This window comes from Adiantum capillus-veneris, chromosome 1 (assembly GCF_014529385.1).
Source record: "Adiantum capillus-veneris isolate H3 chromosome 1, ASM1452938v2, whole genome shotgun sequence".
Taxonomy (NCBI): Eukaryota; Viridiplantae; Streptophyta; class Polypodiopsida; order Polypodiales; family Pteridaceae; genus Adiantum; species Adiantum capillus-veneris.
The window spans coordinates 63,251,127-63,275,499 of record NC_140931.1 but is presented as its reverse complement, the minus strand read 5'-3'; the positions used below and the strand labels follow the sequence as shown (position 1 = coordinate 63,275,499).

The following is a 24,373-nucleotide window of genomic DNA, read 5'->3' as shown; positions in this document are numbered from 1 at the left end:
CTATCTGTTCTTCTGGGTGTTCAGTATCTAGTGTAAAGAAATCTGTGATCTGTCTCTGGGGTTGTCTCTCTTCAGCTCTCCTCAGTAAAGTTTCTCTATGCCTGTGTAGCTCAAGTAGATATAGCCCAAGACATCTCTGATCCTCATAACTCATGACCCTAGATAGTGGCCCGAAACCTTCTCTGAATAGACAATGAAAACGGCCTCGTATCTCATAGTACACTGTGCAATGACATATGTAATGTACCTCTGTCTCTGGCTCTAGATGGTGTAAGCGGCATATCCTGCTATCTGCTGGTGTCCCTCTGAATCTGCCAGTCTCAATCTCGAGCTGATGTGAGGACGTGCGTATCTGGCCAATGGCACATCGGACACCATGAGAAAGATGCCTGTCCATATAACTAGGTCGAATCACAAACCCATCCCCTGTGAGGTGGAGAAAATGCTCTCTATAGAACGCCGTCTTTGTACCCAACTCCTGTATCGGCTCTATCCATGTCCTCCTGGTGTCCAGCTGAATCAGATCCTGACGAATGAGTCAATTAATCTCTACCCGCGTCAAAGACCTCAAGGGTGCCTGTAGAGAGTATTGAAAAGGAGGCAACCTGTCCATGGTGAAACCATGTGTCTGAAACCATGATGCCATCTGTGCATACCAACATGATGTATCCCCATTAAGAGCTAATTGTCTGGAGGACTCTAGAGCCACCTTGGCATATCTGTCTCTGGTAGTATCCCACAGACTGTGTACAAAAGAAACTGATCTAGTAAGTGCCTCAATCTCCATAGGGGGAGCAGCTAATTCCGCTCGAATGATATCATGTGGTACGGAAGCCTTGGCTCTAATCAGCCGAGAGATCATAGATACCAGGGGCTTCTCCATACGCCTCCAACCCTCCTGGCCTACAGAAGGTCCCAAAACCTACACCCCATATAACATAGTAGAGGCAACCAGAGTATCAAAGAGCCATAACTTTGTCCTAGGTTCCTGGAACCGAACCTGCGAACACATCCTCTCCATTCGTCCCAAAGCCGCACCAGCTCTGGTTAGTCTAGTCTCTGCCGCTCTTCTCAAGGAAAATCTCGGCCCAGTAAAGACTACCCCCAGGTAAGTGTATGCATCTGTATACTCCACCATCTCCTGACCATATTTGAAAGTAGGTACTGATCTCCTGACCTATTGCGGTGTGGTGTTAAACACCATAACCTTGGTTTTACCTAGGTTTACACACAATCCACTATCCTTTGCAAAACTGCGTAGTGCATCCAACTGTCGTTGCATACCTTTTGGTGAGTCGGATATCAGCACAATATCATCAGCATATAGCAAGAATGGGATCCACATCCCTGCCAGCTGTGCACCTCCGTCACCCTCTCTGTCGATGTAATCAGACACCTCATCAACATACATACCAAAAAGAGTAGGAGACAATGGGCAGCCCTGTTTCACTCCAATAGTAGAGTGACCTAGATCAGATACCCCTTCCGGAGTGCGTACATGTCCTATCACTGATCTGTACAAAGCCATAATCCCCCAAATCACCTCTATGGGCACCCCCATCTCTTGTAATCTGCGCATCAATCGAGCTCTTGGTACCATGTCAAATGCTTTACGAAAATCCACAAAGCTACAGTAGATCTGTCTCCCATGTGCTCTGCCCTCCTCAATGATGGCCCTGAGTGTCAGAATATGATCAAGAGTGGAGAAACCCCTCTTGAAGCCGGCTTGACCTTTCGCTCGTACCCCCTCGCCCTCTGCCCAATTACTCAAGTGTTGCTCCGGGATAGATGCATACAACCGTGCCAATGTGTGTCCAACCATAATAGTGCGGTAGTTCCCAGGCTCTGTAGGGTCACCAGCCTTGAAGATGGGCACAATATTAGACAACCTGCAAGTCTCAGGTAATCCCTCACACATGGCACGATTGAACAACACTGCGAGAACCTCCATCAGCATATCCCTGGCATGTATAAAGTGCTCCGGTACTAGACCGTCATGATCATATGCCTTTCCGGTCTTCATCCTGTCAATGGCCCTTTGTACCATCTCAGGAGTAAAGAAAGTGCTCGTAGCTGGGCAAGGCTTGGTAGGGTCTGGAAGGGGTTCCTGTCCAGGGACCGTATATAATGATGTCGCATATTGGCCCCACACCTCAGGTGAAGTAATCACTGGGGGAGGGGAGTGTTCATGGAAGAGTCTCCATGCCTCTCCTGAGTCCCTGCTCAAGAACATCTGATACAAGTCTCGCTCCATCTGAGCTAGGTAAGCTCGCTTCTTCCGTCGCATAATGCGTCGGAAAGCAATCCGAGACTGTCTGTAAGTGATGCCTCCTAAAAGAAGATCCCTCTGAAGCTGGGCTCTCATCTCTCTGCACTCCTCATCATACCAACTATTCTGGGGCATGCTCCCAGAATGTCGTCTCTTGCCCGACTGAGTGTGTGGGTATGCCACTGATGCAGCCCCATGCAGTGTCTTAGTCAGTAGAGTGGTGCACTCTTCCACTGAGAGGCATGTATCATTTGTGCCAGCTGTGCCTTCCAATAGACGGTCCTAGATCTCCTTTGAATAAACGAAATCAGTCTCTAGTGTAAATGTATAGCGGGTGTGTGACCTGCCTCCTGATGTCTGGGTTGTACTATACTGAAATTTAACGGATAGTGTCAAGAGAGCATGATCTACTGCTATGCCCACTGGCCTGGCTCCCACTGTGAAGTCCTGAATGCAAGGGACAAAGCTCGGTTGTGTCATAACATAATCCACTGTACTGGCCCCATGTCTATGTGGAAAGCATGTGAAACCGGGTGCTCCAGGAAATTGCTGTAAGCCATTAAGTATGGCTAATCCATGTGTAGTCGTCATTTCCATGAGGTATCTCCCATACTCCGTTTGCTCTCTGTCATCTGAGCATCTGTCAAGTCCCAACTCGCCCACATCCAGCTCTCTAAGCATCTCATCTGAAGTGTCGTAGAAGACTATCTGCGAGTTGCCCGTTCGGGCATTAAAGTCCCCTAGGAGAATGATATCACCATCCCTAGAGAACTCCCAAATGTCATCATCTATGATAGACAAAGGTGACTGCCCTTTGGATGCGGCATACATTGATGTACTGGGAGGAAAGTAACATATGGCAATATATAGGAATCGACCTGTGTCAGCTCTCAGTCTCACCCACATATATCTAGCATGATCATCTCTTCGTACAATATGCAGTAATGGTTGTAGTTCCACTCTGAATAGCACTGCTACTCCTCCTGAGCCTCTACTCCCATGCTCAGATCTCGCATTTGTCCTGTGAGCTGTTTCCCATCTGTATCCCACCACATGTGGCATTACCTCTCCAGGGGCCTGATGAGTCTCTGAGAAGAACACAATATCCTTGTCTTTGAAACGCTCTTCAAATGCACCCACGTCCAATCTCATACACCCATTACAATTCCAGGTAGCCATCTTCAATGTGGTCCCATATGTCTCGCACCGTCATGCAGTACGTTGCTCTAAAATCACCACCCGTCCATCTCTGTAGAAGGTTATCTTTCCCTTCTCCCTTGCCGCTGTAATCTCTGGCATTACCTCTCTCATATGTGCGAGCTGTGAGAGAGTCAGGTCATCATCGAGGAAAATACCTGTCTTTTTGAGAGTAGGCCTCTTCCTCAAGAATTCCTTCTTCTCTTCCAACGAGGGGAAGCGTAGTATGAGAGCTCTCCCCTTTGAAGACTCTCCCGTGCCATCACTTTTCTTACCTACCCTCCATGCCTTTGTGTGCAAAGGCTTCTCTATCCCCATCATGGATGTAAGGCTTGTGACCTCTTTCTCCACATTGTTTATGTCCTTCAGACCGGTCACTCTCACATGCAATGTTCGCATCCGCCTTCTTTGTTCCTCTTCGAGAGTCATGTTGATAATCGTCGGTGTACAAGGAGTTTCTTGACCTTTCCCTTTCTTGGCGACCTCAATCCATTTTTCAGCCTCGTCCGCCTTTTTCTGTGTCCTTGTTATCATCTCCGCCCATGAAGATGTCTTTGCCACACTCAGTTTCTCTTCCTCTGTGATGATCCTTACTTGCTATTTAATTTCCTTGATTTCATCTATTATCGAGGGTTGAAATTCGCGTTCCTCTAGTCCATTGCTTACTTTATCAGCAAACTCCTGTTTAAGGGCTGAGACTTCTTTTTTGAGTGTCCGTATCTCGGCGTTTGGGTTCTCCTCTTTGAGGGCTGAGGCTTCTTCTTTGAGTGTCCGTATTTCTGCTTTAAGCCTCTCTTTCTCCTTCTTCCATATCATTTGAAGGAGGTTGGCCTTCTCCTTCCACCATCCTTCCATCTTTGTTTTCCACTCCTCCATTTCCCTCTCCATCAGCGCCATCCGCTTATTCGTGAGCATGAAGGTTGCCTTTGCTCTTGGCTTGCAAACAGGTGAGACATTGGCGGCTTCCGTGTCCTGTGCAGGGTCTTCTTCAAGTGTGCCAGTTTGTGCAACATCCATCAAGCCTTCATGGCCTTGACGTTGATCCATTACGGTGTGGCTCAAAGAATCATTTTCCATTATAAAATTATAAAATTCAAGCTGACCTGCCGGGGCTGCGCGCTCTGTACGTCCTCAGTCATTGCAGTCCGCCATGTGTTCAAAGATGGGAGCGCTGCTACACAAAGAGAGGGATTAAAGTCCCGACGATGCTCCTGCTGTGCTGCCGCGCGAACAGAGGGAGGCTGGGCTGCTGCTACAGTCCCGCGAGAGAGAGAGAGAGAGAGAGAGAGAGAGAGAGAGAGAGAGAGAGAGAGAGAGAGAGAGAGAGAGAGAGAGAGCAGCTCGGGGGGGGGGGGGGGGGGGGGGGGGGGGGGGGGGGGGGATAGGCGATAGAGTGAGGTGGGGGTGGGGGTGGGAAATTTAAAAAAATTTAAAAAGTGGGGGTGTAGCGCGGATAATGTGTCGTGCTCTCTTCAGTGTGGGTGCCCTTCAGTGCAATGTGCGTGACAATCTCACTCAAACAAATGAAAAATCTCTTTAAAACAGAATGAAACACAGAAACAATGGATAACAACAGAGACACAACAGTGGACCAGAACATGTGGACTCGACTAGCTCAAAGAACCATGTACAGACTCTGGCGTGGCAGCACACTCAGCTCCAGCCCAGGACTCACAAGTACAAATGGGGTGTCGAGGCTCAGATGTGCAGGGATGGTGAAGCAGTGCTCTGTGTAAGACTCCTTCGCTAGACGATGAACCGACCACCTATATAAGATAATGATAATGACCCAACGGCTACTACTCATAGATACAATCATAAAGAGCCACTAACGGCCCATAAATGTCAGCCAGCTAAGTGTGACGTGGCCACATGTCCACTAGGCCACCATCCGTATCCCTGCCTCGTGTCACTGCCCAAGTGTCCATCCAGTGTGAACAGACCAGACCAACTGTACTAACTGTAACTGTGTTCTGTGAAAGTGACACTGTAGCCTGCTACAGGTTGCCCGCCACAAGACTGGTCACCGTCTCGGTGAGCCAAAACTGAATGAAACTGCAAAAGTAACTATATGTACAATGAAACGTCGGGTAAGAGCACAGTCGTGTCACCCAAGGGAAAGTGTCGTCGCCACTGTTGCTCCAGAAGTATCCGGATCGAGAGGAGCCATCAGATCGATTGTGTAACTATGCGGTTATTGTACTGTGCTCTGCATAACCTAGTTTCCTGTGGTTGAAGCATCCATCTTCTGCACAGCGGATGGGAGCACCTCCCCTGAAGTGAACTCCGGCCGCCTAGTAACGCAACCATGGCGGTGTGTACCAGCAACACCGTCACAGCAAGGAACACTCTGGCTCTGCATGTGTGGCATCTGGACCTGAGACCCCTGCTGAGTGAAGTACTTGAACTTGGGCTGTGGGTAGTGTCCCATGAACTGTTGAGAGGGCTGAGAGGGACCTGCTAGGCAGTGTCCCATGAACTGCTGAGAGGGCTGAGAGGGACCTGCTGGCGCTGCAAAGCCTGCTGGATTCTGGACCTGTATCCCTAGCCCAGTCCATCCATATCCCACAGGAGCCTGGGTAGGCTTTTCATCATACATAAGCATTTCTTGAAATCCCTGCACCTGTGCTTTTAGGTCATCTATAATCCTCGACTTTATCTTCAATGCTTGCTGTAGTGCAAAAATCGTTGCATCTCGATCTGCGATGGCACTCTCGGCAACTCGCAGAGATCCCTCCATAGCTGCGTATGTGGCGGAGTGATGCTGGTGGGTTGCAGCTAGCTGCTCCGCGCCTAGCTCGATGGTGGCAATAGCAGCTATGGAGTCCTCAAGTAACTTCTCTGAAAGCTGAAACATAGAAGTGGAGTCGGTCCTACCTGAAGATCCCGCAGATGGATGTGATGCTGGAGGGTGCACCTGTGGCACTGCCGACGAGCTAGAAGTAGGTACAGTTGGTGGCACAGCCGGCGAGGTAGAAGTGGATACACTTGGTGTAGTATGTGCCTCGGAGATTGTTGTTGTAGGTGGAGCGAGTGATATGTTGACCGGTGTATGAGTGAAGATGGGAGAAGAAGGAAGAGGATCCTATATGGGTGAAGTGACCATCCTGTCCTGAGGAGCGGCAGTAAACATTGGTGCCGGCACAACAGAACCAGGTGTAGAAGTAGACGTATGACGCTGAAGATGTACCCTAGTCTGCTGGCTCTCAGAAACTAGCAAGGAGAGTAGAGACTTTCCTTTATCCTTCACCACTTTCGCCTTGATCTTCTCTTTCTTGGTGAGTGTGGGGTCAACCTACATGCTCATGGTTTTCCTTTTCCCTTTCGAGGTTCCCTGCTCCTCATCCACTTCATTTATGTTAATAGGTATGTTTATGACCCATGCCAAGAGAGGTGCCGCAAAACATCTAAAACTGCACAGACTGCACTTGGGCCCGAAATCTTTTAGCCCTAGACTGCAAAGAGCTGAATAGAATTTGGTGGAATCCACATGGGATAGTGTGGATTAAATAGTATAGCCCATCACAGTGGGAGAATGTAGTGAGAATATCTATTTTTACCTTGTCTTCTTTGGCATCCCGAGCCAGAAAGTAATACCTGAAGATTGCGAGAAGCCGTCTGTTTCGCTCATAATTTGGGTGATCCAAGCTCAATAGCTCTTGACATGCTTGAATTGTCGCATTCTTGGACAACAAAGAGAAAGTGCGAGTAGTAGACTTCACAGCTGGAAAGTTGGTCATTCCCATGGCATGGCCAAGCCTTGTAGCTATTAGCTTATGGCCCCGGACCTTTGGAAAGTTTTTCAACAGTTGATGTATTAGTTCTGCTGGAACCGTATCAGGTAAATTTGCATCAGCCAATGTTGTGAGGCCCAGAGTCCGTAGCTGAGCGGTCGAAAGCACCTCACTGAGAGATGGTCGAGGTTGCTGTATATGAAAATTTAATGAGAATGCTGTGCGATTTTTTGAAGAAGCAGGCCTCTTGATTTCATGAGTGATAATTTGTTGCTTTTCTTTTTTCTGAGCCACTTTTGAATGTTCCTCTTTATCACTGGAAGCACCTGACTCGGAATTTACATCTGAATCATCAGATGCTGCTGAGTCTGCTTTGTAGCTCTCATCACTTGGGTCACTGGAGGTAAAGTCATCTATGTCATGGCTACTACTGCTTGCAGATGCTTCCTCTGCTTCGCTCTCTCATTCTGCAACCAGAGGTTTCCTCCTCTTCAACTCTACCTTTTTCTTGCTACTTGCCTCTCGATGTTTCTCCTGCTTGCTATCTCCTGCCATGGTGAGGTCGGATGACAAACAGAGCCGCTGAGTAGCCAAGTGATGGACAAGCACTGAGTAGCCAAGTGATGGAAAAGCACTCAGTCAGATGCAGACCAAGTTGGATTTTCTGCAAAACGATTTAAGCTGGGGCGAGTAAAATAGGGCAGGGCAAAATTCGAACAAAATAGGGCAGGGCGAAATTGGGTGGGTAGAGGGTAGGGGCGAAAGTGAAATTGTAGAGGGTAGGGCGAGAGGGGTGTTGAGAGAGGGTAGGGGCGAAAGTGAAATTGTAGAGGGTAGGGCGAGAGGGGTGCTGAGAGAGGGTAGGGGCGAGAGTGGGAGGGTAGGGGCGAGAGGGGGTGCTGGGAGAGGGTAGGGGCGAGAGGGGGGAGGGTAGGAGCGAGAGGGGTGCTGGGAGAGGGTAGGGGCGAGAGGGGGTGCTGGGAGAAAGTAGGGGCGCGAGGCGGTGCGAGGGCGAGAGCTGCAACGGAAGGGGGCGAGTTCTAGGTAGGGGTCGATAGGGGGAATGAGGGGAAGGGTTGATAGTGGGTAAGATGTGAGGGAAATTAGGAATTAGGGGTGACTTCTACAGTATGGAAGAGACTTTGGGGATGGAGCTAATTATGCAAGGAACACCAACAAGTGGAGGGAACAAGGGCAAATAGGGGGCTCATTAAGCAAGGGACAGCGCGAAAAAAGAGAGTCAGAATCTCATTAACCAGAACTAGCTATCGACCAGATGGGTTGCCATGAAAGGTGAGTTGAAATTCCCACCCTGCAGAAACTGAACTTGCATGTGTGAACGATAGGGAACAGATAACCCATTGAAAGAATGAAGAACTAGGGATTGAAAGAGTTTGAGGAGTATTTTAAAGAGATTTCTCCAGAACGGCAAGGATAGAGATGCGATGGTGAGAGTGCATTTAAAAAATTAGAGATGGAAAAGAGAGATGCAGTTGAGCTGATTTAATCGCGAACCATATCCAATAACCAAAAGATCTATTCAATGAGACTTGAACCTCGGAAATTACAGATGCGAAGCAGAGACAGAGACAGAACAACAGTAACTCATGCATGCCTTGAAACAAAGGGAGTTTTGAAAGATAAGAGCTGCCATGAGGAAGAATTGAGAAGAGGGGAAAATGGTAAGGCAGCGAGAAATACCAAACTGAGGAGGGAAGAATCATATGGTGTTGGGATAGCTATCATCAGGAGATGTGAAGATAATTAGGGTGAGTGATAGCTCTTAATCCTTGATCCGTTTACCAGTGGCAAAGGAACGCCTTCTAGAGTGACTAATTGGACTGCCCCCTGTGGTAAAATCTCTTCCACCACGAAGGGCCCTTGCCAAGCTGGAACCAGCTTCTTTGCTTTTTTCAAATATTTTGCCTGATAGAGTAGCACCAATGTGCCTAGCGTTATTTTCGGCTTTCTGAGGTGGCGATCATGCCACGCTTTGGGACGAAGTTGCTCCGCTTGCAGAGCATGACAAGCTAAAAGGCGGCTTTCATCCAATAAGGTAAGACGGGATATAGAAGTTGCTTCCATGCCCCAACTTGCACGCAGACTGCCCACCCTAGGGGATCCGGAGTTGAACTCAAATGGAGCTATGGCTTCCAAACCCGAAAGCGAGTTGAAAAGGAGTGTGATTCGTTGTTGCTTTGAAAGATGTGCGGTATGCCCAAAGAGTGCCGTGCATAGCTTGAGCCCACGATCCTGGATGGAGATGACATGCTTTCCTCAGGAGTGCGATCAGAACCTTGTTGGTGCTCTCGGCCTGCCCATTAGCCCTAGGGTAATAACAGCACGACTTGCGATGAAAAATCTTGTAATTTGCCAATAAAGTTGAGATCATGTCATTTACAAGATGAATGCCCCTATCACTTGTGATCTCTAAGGGACATCCAAATCTGCATAAAATATTTTCATATAAGAATTTGGCTATTGTATTGTCAGTGCAATCTACTGTCGCTAGAACCTTCGCCCACTTTGTTGCATAGTCAGTAGCCACTAGCAGATATTTGCGATTACCTGGTTGAGCCGGGGGATATATTGGACCCACAAAGTCCAAGCCCCATCTCTCAAACGGTAGCCACGCCATCGAGACCTGTAGAGGACGGTTGGATTGCTTACTTGGCTTCGGCCCACAGCGCTGGTACACATCACAAACCTTAGAATATGCTATTGCATCCTTAAAAATGTAGGGCCACCATAGACCACTCTGCAGAATCTTCTGGGCCGTGATGTGACCAAGGTAATGGCCACCAGTGGTACCATTGTGTGCATCCTCCAGAATATGCTCCACCTCATGAGGCGAGACACAACGCTTCAGAACACCATCTGGTCCCGATTTGTAGAGCTGGCCCCCAATCAGAGTGAAAGGCCTGGACTTCAACAGCAATCTCCTCTTCTGCAATGGAGAGGCCTTCTCTATGTACAGCCCAGTAGATAGAAATTGTAGGACCTCGCCGTACCATTCCGGTGTTGTATCGATTGTAAAAAGACTGCTATTTGGAAAGTTATCCGCAATCCCGGTAGCTTCTTCACCTGTGTGAATGCGAGAGAGGTGGTCAGCCATTACATGATGCTTACCAGGACGGAGTACCACTTCAAAATCAAACTCTTGGAATAGGAGCCATCGCCATACTCGACCTGCGACCTGTGGCTTATTAAGCAGATAGCGCAAGGCATGGTGATCAGTAATAATTGTGAAGTGGACCCCTAGCAAATAGTGACGAAATTTTTGTAGAGCATACACTATAGCCAAAGCTTCCCTCTCTGTGGTGCTATAGTTTCGCTCTGCTTTGGTGAGCAGGCGACTTGCATAATGTACAGGGCGATCCAAGTTGAACTCTTTGCTAGGCTGAGTCAGCACAACACCCACAGCCAGCTGACTGGCATCTGTATGCACATGAAAAGGTAGGGCCCAATCCGGGGCAACTAGAATAGGCGCTTCAGTGAGGCGTTTTTTGAGATATGCAAATGCTTCGGCCTCAGGTGTTGACCACTGGAAGGGAACATCAGCACTGGTGAGCCGGGTCAATGGTTGAGCCACCTGTGCATACATACGTATAAACCTGCGATGATAGCTGGTGTGGCCCACAAAGCTCTGAACACCTTTGGGATTTATGGGAGGAGGTAACTTCAAGATGGCCACGATCTTCTCTGGGTCAGGTGCTAAACCTTGAGCAGAGACCACATGGCCCAACAGTGTGCCCTGTGTGACCCAAAAATGACACTTGTTTGGAGTGAGCTTCAATCGTGCCTCTCTACACCTGAGGAAGACTGCAGAGAGCTGAGCAAGATGCTCCTTTAGATTTTCTACTAGGGTCGAACATTGAGCATCGAGAAGGTGGAAAAGTCGTCCATGAATATGCGAAGGTGATCAGTAAGCAGAGGACAAAAGATGAGATATACTATGCGATTGAAAGAAGGCGGTGCATTTTTAAGCCCAAAAGACATTCTAGTGTAGATGAAAATACCCTAGGGACTCACAAAAGCTGTTTTGATTTGGTCGTCAGGATGTATTCCTAACTGATTGTAGCTGTTGAACCCGTCCATAAAACTATACAGTACATGGCCCACGACATCTTCGAGAACTCTCTGAGTGAAAGGTGTCGGAAATCCATCAGGGATTGTGACCTTATTCAGAGCCCGGTAGTCGACGCAAACTCGAATTTTGTTGGACTGCTTCTTTGGGGCAATAACCATAGGGGACAACCATTCTGAGTGCTCCACTGGTACAATAATACCTGCTTCTTGCAATTTTTCCAACTCGATTTTGACTGCTTCTGCATACTTGGGATTCAGTTTGTAAGCTCGTCCTCTGATCGGCTTAGCCCCCTCAACCAGAGGAATTGTGTGTACTCCTAGCTCTGCTGGGATTCCTTCCAAATCATGGTAAGACCAGGCAAACACATCCTTGAAAGAGCGCACGAAAGAGATTACCAGGTCGAGCAGAGCGGGGTGATCCCATAACCAAGTGGCTAACAAGATGGGCTGATGGTTGTCAGGGCCACCTAGGTTGACCTCTCTGACTGGGTCAGGCCGTGCAGTGGGCGAGGCTGCATCAGGGAGAGAAGACCTCGCCGCCTCTGTTAGCTTCTGGACATTATGAGCTGGCGTTTGATCAATGTTGAAATCAGCATACTCTTCTTGCAACCATCCTGATGGAAGCTCTGCAAATGGTAAATCTTCAGATACTTCAAAGTGCTTCGGCATGGGTGGAGTCACATGGGGTAGAGGCTAAGGAAGGAGCTGGGGTGTTGGCCAACTCTTGCAAGGGAGACTTTTTCCCCCTTCTATGGTGGGTTATAGGCTCACCCAGGCCGATGGTTTCCATTAACGGACCCTCTGAAGGATGGGCACCAGAGACCGGTTCACTTGGTTTTGGCTCACTTGGGTGACTGGGATTACTGGCTTCAGGTGTAGCTTCAGGTGTAGGATCAGGGAGAGGGTGAATCTGTGGGCAATGGTTGAAGAGAGACTACATAGCATGGCATCGAAGAGGTAGCTTCTAACCATTGCAGTAAGTCTTCATCGGACCCCTCAGGAGGGACCGGCTGCTCCAAGTCAGGGTTGGACTCTACTGACAAAGAGCTATGCTGAACGATCGGATCCATACCTCCTTCGAGACGAATTTGTTGCATTGGAGAGCCAAGAGTATGTATCCACATGGCGTCGGTTCCCCAGTCGTGAAGTGCTTTCGTATGTCGCAACCATGGCCTACCAATCAGCAAGGGATATCCTCCCTCTACCTGGGAAAGATTAACTACCACAAAATCCAAGTTAAAAGTGAAATCTTGTACCTTCAGAGGCACCTTGTCGACTATGCCCACTGGGTAGACTGTTGTCTGATCGGCCAATGTAACAGTGAAAGGAGCAGGTCGGGTAGGCTCTAGACCTAAGGCCATCATAGTGAATTCGGGCATCAAGTTGATTCCAGATCCTCCATCAACGATGACTCCGGATAGCTGGTGCCCAAGAATAGATACACTGAGGCGAGGACTTTTATAATCGGTGAGGGGAGCAGATGGATAGGAAATCAAATAAGACTCTGAGGGTTGTACAGGGAGGTGCCCGCCACTAGGCCCAGCCCCCGGGTACAGAGACTGAATGACTGACAGGGTGTCACGTCTAAGTGTTGCGTCGAGCCTTAGCATGTCGTATAGTGACACCTGTTGAAAAGTATTTTTCAAGATGGCTTCTGCTGTGGGCTTGGCGCCTGCGAACTGGGCTCCCTTTGGGACCTTAATCTGTTCCAAGTCAGCCACTGCTTCCAAGAAGGCTCCATCAATGTCAGATAACAGTGAAGTTGGTTTGCTCTGAGCAATTTCGAAGGACTCGTCCTTTGGGTCAAATAGACCAGCTTGAGGAAGTGGGGACTGGCGAGGTGGACCTGTGGGCAGATTGAGACCAAGAGCTGCTCTTTGTGCCCGAGTAAGGACACCAGCAGGCTCCTCCACTTGTAATGGCTTAACCACATGAGTAGCAGGTGATGGTTGAGGCACGGTGTTCACAGTAATCAAGTTTATGTTCGGGAAGGTGAATTCTTGCTAGTTCTGAGTTGAGCTTGAAGACGTGGATGCCCTTTGCGTGGGACAATCCTTACTGTAGTGATCCTTCGAATCAGGGCAATGACGACAAGGAGGGGACCCCTCAGGTAAAGGACACTTGCTCTGATAATGCCCATATTCTCCGCATCTGTAGCAGAGTATGGGCCAATTGGAAGGACGAAATGGGGTACGAGGTGGTTGCTGCATGGAGTTGGAGGCTGAAGTGTAGAAGCTCTGAGGGGTTGAGGTGGCATTAGCATTATAAAAACTTTGAGTCGGGAAAGTACTTGACATACCTTGGACAGCAGGGGTATTGAGCAAAGGTGGCATGTAGTTGGGATGGCTGTAGTGGGAAACCATGTTGGATGCTAGTGCTAACCCTTGTTGGAGAGTAGGACCAAGACTTTGCTGTATTTTGTGCAATCCCTTTATATAGTAGCAATCCTTATCTACATGACCCGATTTTTCGTAGAAGTGGCAATAAGAGCAAAGGGGACAGTCCTGTGGAGGGTGTCTTGGAGAGCTGCAGGAACTACACCATCCCATAGCCTTAGTCTCCTGTTGAGACCTGAGCTCTTCTAACTCTCTTTTAAGTTGATCATAAGCCTCTTGATGTGGAGGCTTCTCCTGTCTGAGAGAGAAGTATCTCTCTTCATGAAGGGCCCGCTGTAACTTTAGGGCTTCCAGTTCCCTTCTTAAAGAAGTCAAAGGGTCTGATGGACTGTCCACGAGTAAAGGGGTAGTATCTAATTGAGGAGAGTCAGTGAACTGCCTTCTTGCTCCCTCTATTCTAGTAGCAGTAGCAACAAAGTCCTCCAGACTGGCTTCAGGACGGAGACTTTCTCTGAGCTTTTGTTGAGAAGTCTTAGGCAGAGCCTTCTCTACCCACTTCTTCACCATGAATTCCTCTGGTTACTGAGGCAGCTTGGCAACCAGGGACTTTGTTCTGGTCATGAGCTCTGCAAATGTCTCCTTGGTCTGGAGCAATAGGTTGTCCAACTCATCTAGAATCTTCTCTTGATAATCCCCTGGTCGGAAAGCTTCAGAGAACTGCTGTCTTAACATGGTCCAAGTAGTAAAGTGGTTTTCAGAAAACTGACTGTACCATTTATTTGCAAGACCATCCAAGGTGGACGGGAAGAGCACCAGGTATGCGTCTTCTCTGTTGAGGCCATGACCTTTGCAAAGAGAGACAAACCTCCGAGCATGGTCGTCTGCATCTTCTGCCGAGAGACCTTTAAAGGTAGGGAACTTGATGTTCACCTTTGCCAGAACACTTGTGAGCTCCTCCATGGCCTCGTGCTCCTGAGTCTGTTGCTCCCTAGGTTGCTGTAACAAAATGGGGGAGAGCCTTACCAGAGAAGGTGACCTGGAGGATGTAGAACTGGTCGAAGGAATGGAGGTAGCCGTATGAGTAGGTGTGGCTGATGGGGTTAATATGCTTCTACTGGGCACCAAGGGTTGACGCCTTCTGTGGTAGTACTTCAGAGGACTCAGTAGTGCACTTTGACGCTCCAAACACCTCCTTGTATGTGTCATGCAGTAACCGCCAACCCCACCAAGCTTTGGGCAAGAAGACCTTCACTTGGGCAAGACAACCTTCACTTGGCTGAATATTGGTCTAGACTCTACTAGACCAGGGCGAGTGACTAGACCACCTGGTCTGGACCAGGACGAGGAAGGACTAGACCAGGGACGAGAAGGACTAGACCCGGACGAGCACTGGGTGAACTAAGGCGAGAGAGGACCAAACCAACAAGGCGAGAGACTAGACCAGCTAGATTAAGCTGAACCAGGTTGCACAGGCGAGGCGAAGAAACCGGCTACTCAACAGAGTGAGACTTCAGTTGAGGTCCCACCGTGATCGCCAAAATGAGCACCTGTAGCGCGGATAATGTGTCGTGCTCTCCACAGTGTGGGAGCGCAGGGCAGGGGGGGGCGATAGACAAAGCGGGGAGCAGCGCGATGGAGAGAGAGAGAGAGAGAGAGAGAGAGAGAGAGAGAGAGAGAGAGAGAGAGAGAGAGGCAGCGGGCGCGGGCAGACGCGAGGGGGTGCAGAAATGAAATGAAATGAAATGTTATATTAACGTCTTCAAAAGGCCAAAATGACCTATGAGACCAATCAGTTACAAAATAGTGAATCTAATACCATGTCTGGGTACAAAAGAACTAGAAAAGAACTAGAAGTGGAACAAAATACTACTACTACTACTACAATCTAAAACTACGTGGGTGTAGCAGCTGATACAATAGGTACCCGGTAAACTGGATGTAACAGTGTGTGAAACAAAGATGGAAGAAATGGTGAGGATCCATCCTCATCTGCACTCTGGATGTCGAGAGAGTATGGCTCGAATCTTCTGTTGTAGTCTCCGTCGATGCTGTGTAGCTCCTCTCCTCAGTCGCGGTCGTCTGTATCTCTGTAGCTCCAATGCTCGGTCGATGAGAGTGCCAGTAGTGGTCGAATGAGTGTGGGACGAGCTCTGCAGTGGTGGCTGCTCCTCTGGTTGTCCCATATCTCGTGAAAAGAAATCTGTAATGTGTCTCTGGGACTGCCTCTCTCTAGCTCTCCCCAGTAAAGTGTCTCTACACCTGTGTAACTCAAGTAGATATAGTCCAAGACATCTCTGATCCTCATAACTCATGACCCTAGATAGAGGACCAAGACATCTGTGTAACTCAAGTAGATATAGTCCAAGACATCTCTGATCCTCATAACTCATGACCCTAGATAGAGGACCAAAACCCTCTCTGAATAAGCAGTGGAAACGCCCCCGTATCTCATAGAACATTGTGCAATGACATATGTAGTGCAACTCTGTCTCTGGCTCTCTCTGGCATAATCGGCATATCCTGCTGTCTGCTGGTATCCCTCTGAATCTACCAGTCTCAATCTCGAGCGGATGTGAGGATGTGCGTATCTGACCAATGGCACAACGCAAACCATGAGACATATGTGTGTCCATGTAGCTGGGTCGAATCACAAACCCATCTCCTGTGAGGTGGAGAAGATGCTCTCTATAGAAAGCCATCTTCGTGCTCAACTCCTGAGGCGGCTCTATCCATGTCCTCCTGGTGTCGAGCTGGATCAGGTCCTGACGAATGAGTCTAGTGATCTCCACCCGTGTAAGAGACAGCGAGGGTGCCTGAAGAGAATACTGGAAATGGGGCAACCTGTCCATGGTGAAGCCATGCGTCTGAAACCATGAAGTCATCTGTGCATACCAGCATGAAGTGTCCCCCTGTAGAGCTAACTGTCTGGAAGACTCAAGGGCTAGTCTAGCATATCTGTCTCTAGTAGTATCCCATAGGCTGTGCACAAAGGACACTGATCTGGTAAGCGCCTCAATCTCCATGGGGGAGGCAGCTAGCTCTGCTCGAATGATCGCGTGAGGTACGGAGGCCTTGGCTCTAATCAATCGGGAGATCATAGATACCAAGGGCCTCTCCATACGTCTCCAACCATCCTGGCCTACAGAAGGTCCCCATACCTGTACCCCATACATCATAGCTGAGGCTACTAAAGTATCAAAGAGCCATAACTTTGTCCGAGGTTCCTGGAACTGAACCTGCGAACACATCCTCTCCAAGCCTCCCAAGGCCGCATAAGCTCTGGTCAGTCTAGTCTCTGCTGCTCTCCCCAAAGAAAACCTCGGCCCAGTGAAGACTATCCCAAGGTAAGTGTATGCATCTGTGTACTCCACAATCTCTTGACCATACGTGAAGGTCGGTGCCGATCTCCTGATCCACTGCGGTGTGGTGTTAAACACCATGACCTTGGTTTTACCAAGGTTTACAGACAATCCACTATCCTCTGCAAAACTGTGTAATGCATCCAACTGTCGCTGCATACCCTCTGGTGAGTCAGAGATCAAGACAATATCATCAGCATATAACAACAATGGGATCCACGTCCCTGCCAGCTGGGCACCTCTATCACCCTCTCTGTCAATGTAATCAGACACCTCATCAACATACATACCAAATAGAGTAGGAGACAATGGGCAACCCTGTTTCACCCCGATAGTGGAGTGAACTAAGTCAGATATCCCCTCTGGGGTGCGTACATGTCCCATCACTGATCTGTATAAAGCCATAATCCCCCAAATCAACACTGTGGGCACCCCCATCTCCTGCAGTCTGCGCATCAGTCGAGCTCTCGGTACCATGTCGAATGCTTTGCGGAAATCCACAAAGCTACAATAAATCCGTCTCCCATGTGACCTGCCCTCCTCAATGATAGCTCTGAGTGTCAGAATATGGTCAAGAGTGGAGAAACCCCTCCTGAAACCTGCCTGTCCCTTTGCCCGTACACCCTCACCCTCTGCCCAGTTACTCAACTGCTGCGAGAGAGAGAGAGAGAGAGAGAGAGAGAGAGAGAGAGAGAGAGAGAGAGAGAGAGAGAGAGAGAGAGAGAGAGAGAGAGACTCTAAAACAACAAAAAAATACAAGAAACCCTATAAAACAGCAAGAAATGTTTGTGAAACCTTAAAAAACAGCAAAACACAGATTTGAAACCCTGAAAAACAGCAAAAAACAGTGGCAAAACCCTAAAAAACAGTGACGAAACCCAAAAAACAGCAAAAAAACATTGACGAAACTCTAGAAACAGTTGTACGCCAGCACCTTGTCAGCTTGGTGGGTAAGTTCTACCACGCCAGCACCTTGTCAGCTGATCAATGTTGGTGATCGATGTGCTGAAGTGGAAGAGGAGATTGTTTTGTAGAGTCATGTTGTTGCTTGCATCTTGGCAGTATGCCATTTCTTGTTATAGATGCATTTAAGTGATGAAATTTGTGTCTTGACATTGATCAAATTTTGTAATTTTAGTTTATGCTTTGTCCATTTCTATGTGTCTGAGAGTTTTGAAGTTCCCTAAACATTGTAATAACACACCCTTGCTGACATGACGTTTCCCTGTTTCAATTCTCTCAAACTTGGCCGTTTCCGTTTCCGTTTCAATGTTTCCATTTGTCGAACTCTGTGTGGAAGTCCTGATGCACCACCTCCTTCTCTCGCTTGTATTGGGCACCCGTTGTATCAGTGGTCACTCATACCCCATACACTTCCGGTTGGTAGCACTTCTAGATTCATTTTAGTAATTTCCACCCTGACATGGTATCAGATTCACCAGTTTGTAACGGATTGGTCTCATAGGTCATTTTGGCTTTTTGAAGACGTTACTATATCATTGCATTTCTCTTCTTTCGTGGTTTGGTCCTCTTCACGCATTAAAGTAATTGGAGTGTTGTAGATTCTAATAGGCATATCTTGTGAGCACTAGGCCACTGTGGCTACATGAACTAACTAGTGTATGCTCAAACAATGAGAGTAAGACTCCCCCTGTGTTTATTCTCCCTTGTTCCTGTGGCCTATCTGACTGTTGTTTTGTGAAAGAGAGTCATAATGGTACCAATACCATATATTTATCTGCTCTATCAATTTGCTTGGCAGTGAAAGTTTCCATCAAAGCACCTGAGGATGCTTTTCAGCCGTGGTTACCTGCTTCAGCACTTCGAAAGGGGGTAGATGTGGAGAAACAGCTGCTTCTTGGTTTTGATCCAACGTTGTGCTTTATAGAGGACATAAAGGTAAAATCTTTAGCGAGGTCAGATCACAAACTTTGTGTTTGGGTTCTTTGCTGTTCTCTGGATCTCTCTTTGTCACTGCAGGGGAAGTTTGGTGATCTCTTTAACTACTGGTATGATCATATTGGAAGCAGAGCCATTTGCTTGAGCTGGAAATCCTCAAGTGAGGTAAGTGGAGGGAGTTAATTGAAGTTAATAAGGTGTAGGACTTGTATTTTCCTCTATGGACCAAAAAGCCTTACAAGTCCCATCTCAGAAAATCAGAGAGAGTTCAAAACTCCAGATTTAAAAAGGATTCAGTCTTCTGAAGCAACACACACGCAGCCATAATTTTTTTGTCTCAAGCATTTTTAGCACTTCTTTGAAATGAAAGTTTACTTCATTTGAGTCAGCGCTTTGGTAGAAGAACACATTCAGTCGCATGATTTCTGCAAGCTGCTGTTGTATTCTTTTGCAGGAGGCTATGAAAAAGAGGAAAAGAGCAGAAGATTGCGAAGATATAATGATTGAACTGGGCCGACTTGGTGCTGGTTTCATAGAAAGCATTCATGTGGTTGACCATCGTTAGAAGTACAGAAAAACCTACAGAATGAATGTTGTACGGGTATCTCGCGAGGACAACCCATAAGAGGTTGCGTTTAAGAGGTACTGGCTGGGCATGTGGCATGGCTTAGTGATTTCAAGGGTAATTTTGAACGCTCTGTGGTTATTGATGCTGTGGGTTTGTTCTTTACAGGCTTGGGCAGAGAAGTATGGTGTCTGTTGAGGAACAACACATACTAGGCACAGTTATTGTCTATCTTCAAATATGGCTCCAAATATAGAGCAGGCCAGAATTCGGTGTGCTAAGATGTTTCCTTTTTAGTCTGAAATCTGCAGGGCTCGAAAGAATTGCACCTTCTTTAAACATCTGTTGCTTGATAGTGCCGATTGCAGTGTACTTGACAAATCTGGGCCTGCCCATCTGCTGCTGAAGCTTTAGGGCATATCCTCGTTGGCCAAAAGAAGACTATTAGAACAGATCGCAGATATGCAACACATTATCATGCTATTAAGGATTCCCTTTTGTCAATCCACACTGTTGTGTGGTCTTCATTCATTAAAAATCTCGACATTGAACTGGTTATAGCATCATTGCTAAGTAGATTCTGTCATATGAAAAAGAGTTGAGCATAGTTAGGCTAGGTGAAAAAGGACATCTTTATGAATCGGAATAAACTTCTAAAAAGTTTAGAGAACCAAGAACATACTCTGCTTGGAAATTAAAAGAAATTGTGAAACAAGTCATACCAATCGTTTTAGTGCTTGAATCGTGCGCACAGTAAAGTTTAGGTCAATTGGAACGTTGCTCTAAATGGACAAGGGAAATTGAAAAGTTGTCCAAAGTGGAAATCAATAGTTAAAATGTCCAATTGGAATGGTGTTCCAGCTGGTCAGTCATAGCTGGAAATGTGTGGTAAAACTAGTGGTGTGTAGGAGTGTGTCAATGCAACTGTGTGGAATAAACAGAGTAGATTGGAGTAGCAGTAGAGGGTCTATTCTCCTGCTTGCTCCGAGGTATACCACGAATGGGAAGCTATTTTCTCATGTCATATTTTATAGGACTGTTTAGCGATTGGTACCTTGACCTCAGTCTATATAGAACTTGGAGGCTTGAGCCTAAAGAGTTTTCAGTGCACTATCATTTTTCACACTTGAGCCTCGGCACCTTCATGTATGGACCTTGAGCTGAGAGAACTAAGAGATTCATAGTCTCGAAACAGTTGAGTGAAGTGGTGCTTACCTATGAGGCTCACAAAAATTGGCTTCATCAGATGTCCTTAACAGCTTAAGCTTTTTGGGTCTAGATGTATGGCTAGACCTCACGCATGTGCAGGAACAAAACTGGGATGAGGGATGTTGTGTAACGAACCGACATCTGTGCAAAGTGGCATCCATGCTTCGGAGCAGTAATTTCTTGGGAAGGTGCTTCCCCCATGCGATTTTAGAGCCTCGATCAAGTGTTCCCTGAAACTCTACTTGTGCAGGAGGCTTCCCAAACTACCTGAGTGATCTCTCCATTGTCCCGCCTCTACCTCCAACTCTCGCACCTTCCTTTCTCATTCTAACCAATACCCTGTTCTCATTCACCACCATCTTCCCCTTCTCCACCCATTCCACCTCCTCCTCCCTCGCCACTTTATCTCAGATCTTGTGGAGGAGGACTTCAGATTCATTTTTGCCATGGCTCTCTATTAAAGATGCTAATCCCTTTGCTGAGGTTGAGGCCTCACCCATTATGAGGCCTATCTCCCACTGTGGATAGTCTCACACATGATTGGTGCAGTCATTATGTGGAGAAGCACCTAGCCATCTAGTAGCAAGACTACTTTTTTGCAATGCTTCTAAGACCAACGCAATGTAGGGTTAATACTAGCCATGGTGTTGCCCTCCTTCCCTGTCTCGTGAGGCATACAAACCATGCCATGACCCATGGAGGATACATAGATTGCATTAAATGAGCCCATGACTTTTGGACAGTCTCAAGCCACACACCTACACCTCTTCCTAGTGCCCCTAGGCAACAATGTCACTTGAATGGGATAAGTAGTAACAGTTTATAGGCAGTTATAGTTGGTCTTGGGTTCAACAGGTTTACGGAGAAGTATCGAAAGATGCAGACAATACGACCAACAATGCCTCTTTTAGAAGAAGCAAATCCACATCAACAAGGAATGTTCAAGCTTCACCTATACAAAATGTTGATCAAATGGTCGAAGAAGTGATCAAGAGGATGAACCACAGGACAAAATCCGACCTTACAACAACCACCACCACTAGCAGCAAATGTACGACCCTTGAAGTGGTACGTGATAGAGCAAAAGTATCAAACCATGAGACTAACGAGTGCTTTAACAATAGGAACTCTGTGACCACAAGTGCAACCTTTGTCACCACCATTGAGGTACCAAATAGGCCCAAATTACGCAGCGGATGGGGGAGTCCAGCCTCAACTAGTATTGGGCCAACAACCTCCATTAGGGTAGTTTCGCACGTTCGGGCAATGGGGGGAGCTAATGTCAGCAAGGTTGGAGGTTAGCGTCTGGCAAAAGTTGAAAAGAGATTGCAAGGCTTGTCTTGTGGGTTGGCCAAGGAGGGGTGGCACCAACTCTGCCAAATTTGGTAGATTTCAGAAAGGAAATCCTCGTTATTGACGCATGCTGGGTGGGAGTAGCACTCCTGCGTGCGGACACGGTCTTACTTCAAGAGAATCGGACAATTGTACGATTCACACAGCTTGTAGAAACACTACGACCCAAGTGAGACTTGTGAGAGGGAACCTAAGAGTTGCATATGTCAACGAAGGTTACCCTTCTTGCGTAAGCACTGAGAAGCCATGATGTGCTACTTAGCCAATTAAGAATCAATATACAAATGAAAAAAACACACTCGAACTCATAGCGAATCAAAACCAAACCTAGAGAATATCCATCTAGGACAGGACAGCCAATGGGGATTCAACAAGTATCCTAACAGGAAGGTCTTCGCTATGAATGTAGAGGTAATCATTGGGTTAGAATTTGTTCACACAAGGGTGAGAGAAAATAGATTTTTGTATTTTGTGATGGTTGCGGAATAGAGCATTTACTTCCAAACTATCCCAAAAATCTCGAGAACATAGGGTAAGCAATGATGAATGTCATTTTGGTTTTGGCATGCTCAAGTGAGTCTGAAACCGAGCCAACAATTTTGATCAATGTAGTGACAAGACCACAAGGTCAGGAAGCTACAAAAACACACATGTTGAGGATGAACAAAAACTTTCAGCTCAAATTGAATTTGAGAATGTGACATAAGGACTCGTAGAAAATCTTAGAAAGCCAAAAGAGACAAAATGAAAGCAAAGAGGTTCAAAGAGAAAACTACCTTGGAAACATAGTTGCAACAAACCAGAGAGCAGCTTAAAGATGAAAGAGAAAACAAGCAACAAGTGATATTTTTCAAAATATGATCGGGTGGTTCAATCTTACTGGACAAAGTGTTAGAACCTTTAGAGGTTCTATCACAAGCTTACGAGGTTAGATCGAAAACCAACCGGAACTTACAACAAAAGTGGTAGATATATCCGCATCCTAAAGTCAAGAAAGAGAGATTAGAATTATGCAAACAGCTCATAGAGATTACTCAAGCTCTTATGAAGCTAAAAGAACTAAACATTTCTAAACACTAAATGTTAATCCACCAAATAAATAGAAAAATTGAGCACAATCAAAACGAAATGATTGATCGAACGAAGCCTCACAATAAAACACCATTGGACACAAGTGTAGTGGCTAATAGTACGGATGACACCAAGTCACACACAATGATGCCCATTCCACAATGGAAGAGCCATAGCCACAAGCCTTATGAGAAACGATCAAGAACTGCAAAGATGGTTGTGCAACTTCTAAGTCCACTTATCATGGAGATCAATATATATCATGAGTTCTACCTTGGAGACATACAATCTTTGTACGTTGATGCAAGAACGAAAGTATCTGCAAAGAGAAAACCTGAAACATTGAAGGCTTTATCGTCTTTTATAGGCGAGCATGAAACAAATTTAGAGGTCAAGTTGGTTGTGCCTTCTCAATGGAAACTAGTTCCAAGGATGATAGACACCAAAAGTTTTCATGGGTTCATGTCGACTCCTGTGCAGTGCACGATAACTCTCTCAGAACTGCTACAAATTAGACCGCATTATTGGAGAGAAGTGGGTAAAAACTTGGAGAAGATGGAGATAAAAATTCCCCATCAAGACACTCTTGTAGATGAACACATGGATGGAATCACACAAGAGAAATCAAAGGCTAAACCAGTGCTTATTAATAAGATGGGTTATTACTACGAAGGGGAAGAGGGAAATACCACCTTGCCATTAGAGCACAAAGGAATCAAAACCATTGTTATACTTGATAGTGGAGCTAGAGTGGCCATTGCCATGAAAGAAATATGGGAGAAACTAAACTCTCAAAAAAATAAGAATGAAACTACAACTTACGGACACGTACATAAAATGACCATTGAGTGTATTAGAACAAATTGTAGTATCCTTATGCGGAATAGAGTACAAGCATACCTTTGCCATAGTGGATTTTTTCACGATCCTTTCAACATAGTATCTTTATGCGGAATAGATTACAAACATACCTTTGCCATAGTGGATTTTGTCAAGAGCAACAATTTTTATGCCACTTTAGGAACACTATTGATACGTCAACTTAAGATGGTTCAAGGTTGGGGTTACGACCATATTTATTTGCAGCATAAGGAGATTACCAGGAGAATTGACTCAACAAAAAGAAAATACTTGAGTGGTTGCAAGCCAATGCATATCTTTGGGTGTGTGGAGCGTCCAAATGCGAGAGCCTACTTAAAGAGGATTGCATCCTAGAGAGACTAATGGAGGATAAATACTACGTTCCCGAGCCATTTCTAGACGTTTGAACCTTTTGGTTGGGATCACATATT

General features: G+C 46.7%; 2 protein-coding genes across 5 annotated transcripts in view; one reads left to right on the top strand and one right to left on the bottom strand.

Annotated features, from left to right (window-relative positions):
• Positions 1 to 20,006, top strand: part of LOC147464898 (nucleolar protein) — a 231,415-nt gene extending 211,409 nt beyond the window's left edge. For 2 of the 4 annotated variants that reach the window (XM_086517029.1, XM_086517031.1), the window contains exons 23-26: positions 18,747 to 18,883; positions 18,965 to 19,048; positions 19,338 to 19,525; positions 19,617 to 20,006. In XM_086517029.1, coding sequence (XP_086373155.1) covers positions 18,747 to 18,883; positions 18,965 to 19,048; positions 19,338 to 19,448 — 332 coding nt within the window. In that variant the 3' untranslated portion in view covers positions 19,449 to 19,525; positions 19,617 to 20,006. Of the gene's footprint in view, positions 1 to 18,746; positions 18,885 to 18,964; positions 19,049 to 19,337; positions 19,526 to 19,616 lie in introns of those variants that run through there. The other 2 variants (XM_086517036.1, XM_086517034.1) reach the window with 2 other exon arrangements.
• Positions 2,479 to 3,448, bottom strand: LOC147464899 (uncharacterized). The gene is made up of 2 exons (XM_086524729.1): positions 2,883 to 3,448; positions 2,479 to 2,560 (listed from the first exon to the last, which is right to left on the bottom strand). The coding sequence occupies exons 1-2, from the start codon at positions 3,446 to 3,448 to the stop codon at positions 2,479 to 2,481; spliced, it is 648 nt and encodes a 215-aa protein (XP_086380855.1).
• Positions 20,007 to 24,373: the final 4,367 nt, after the last annotated feature.

Excerpts from the sequence above, each read along its gene's own strand:
- LOC147464899 (XM_086524729.1), bottom strand. The coding sequence starts at position 3,448 with ATGGCTACCTGGAATTGTAATGGGTGTATGAGATTGGACGTGGGTGCA. Across the intron at positions 2,561-2,882 it reads GATGACAGAGAGCAAACGGA|GAGATCTAGGACCGTCTATT; the intron begins GTATGGGAGATA and ends GTTTATTCAAAG.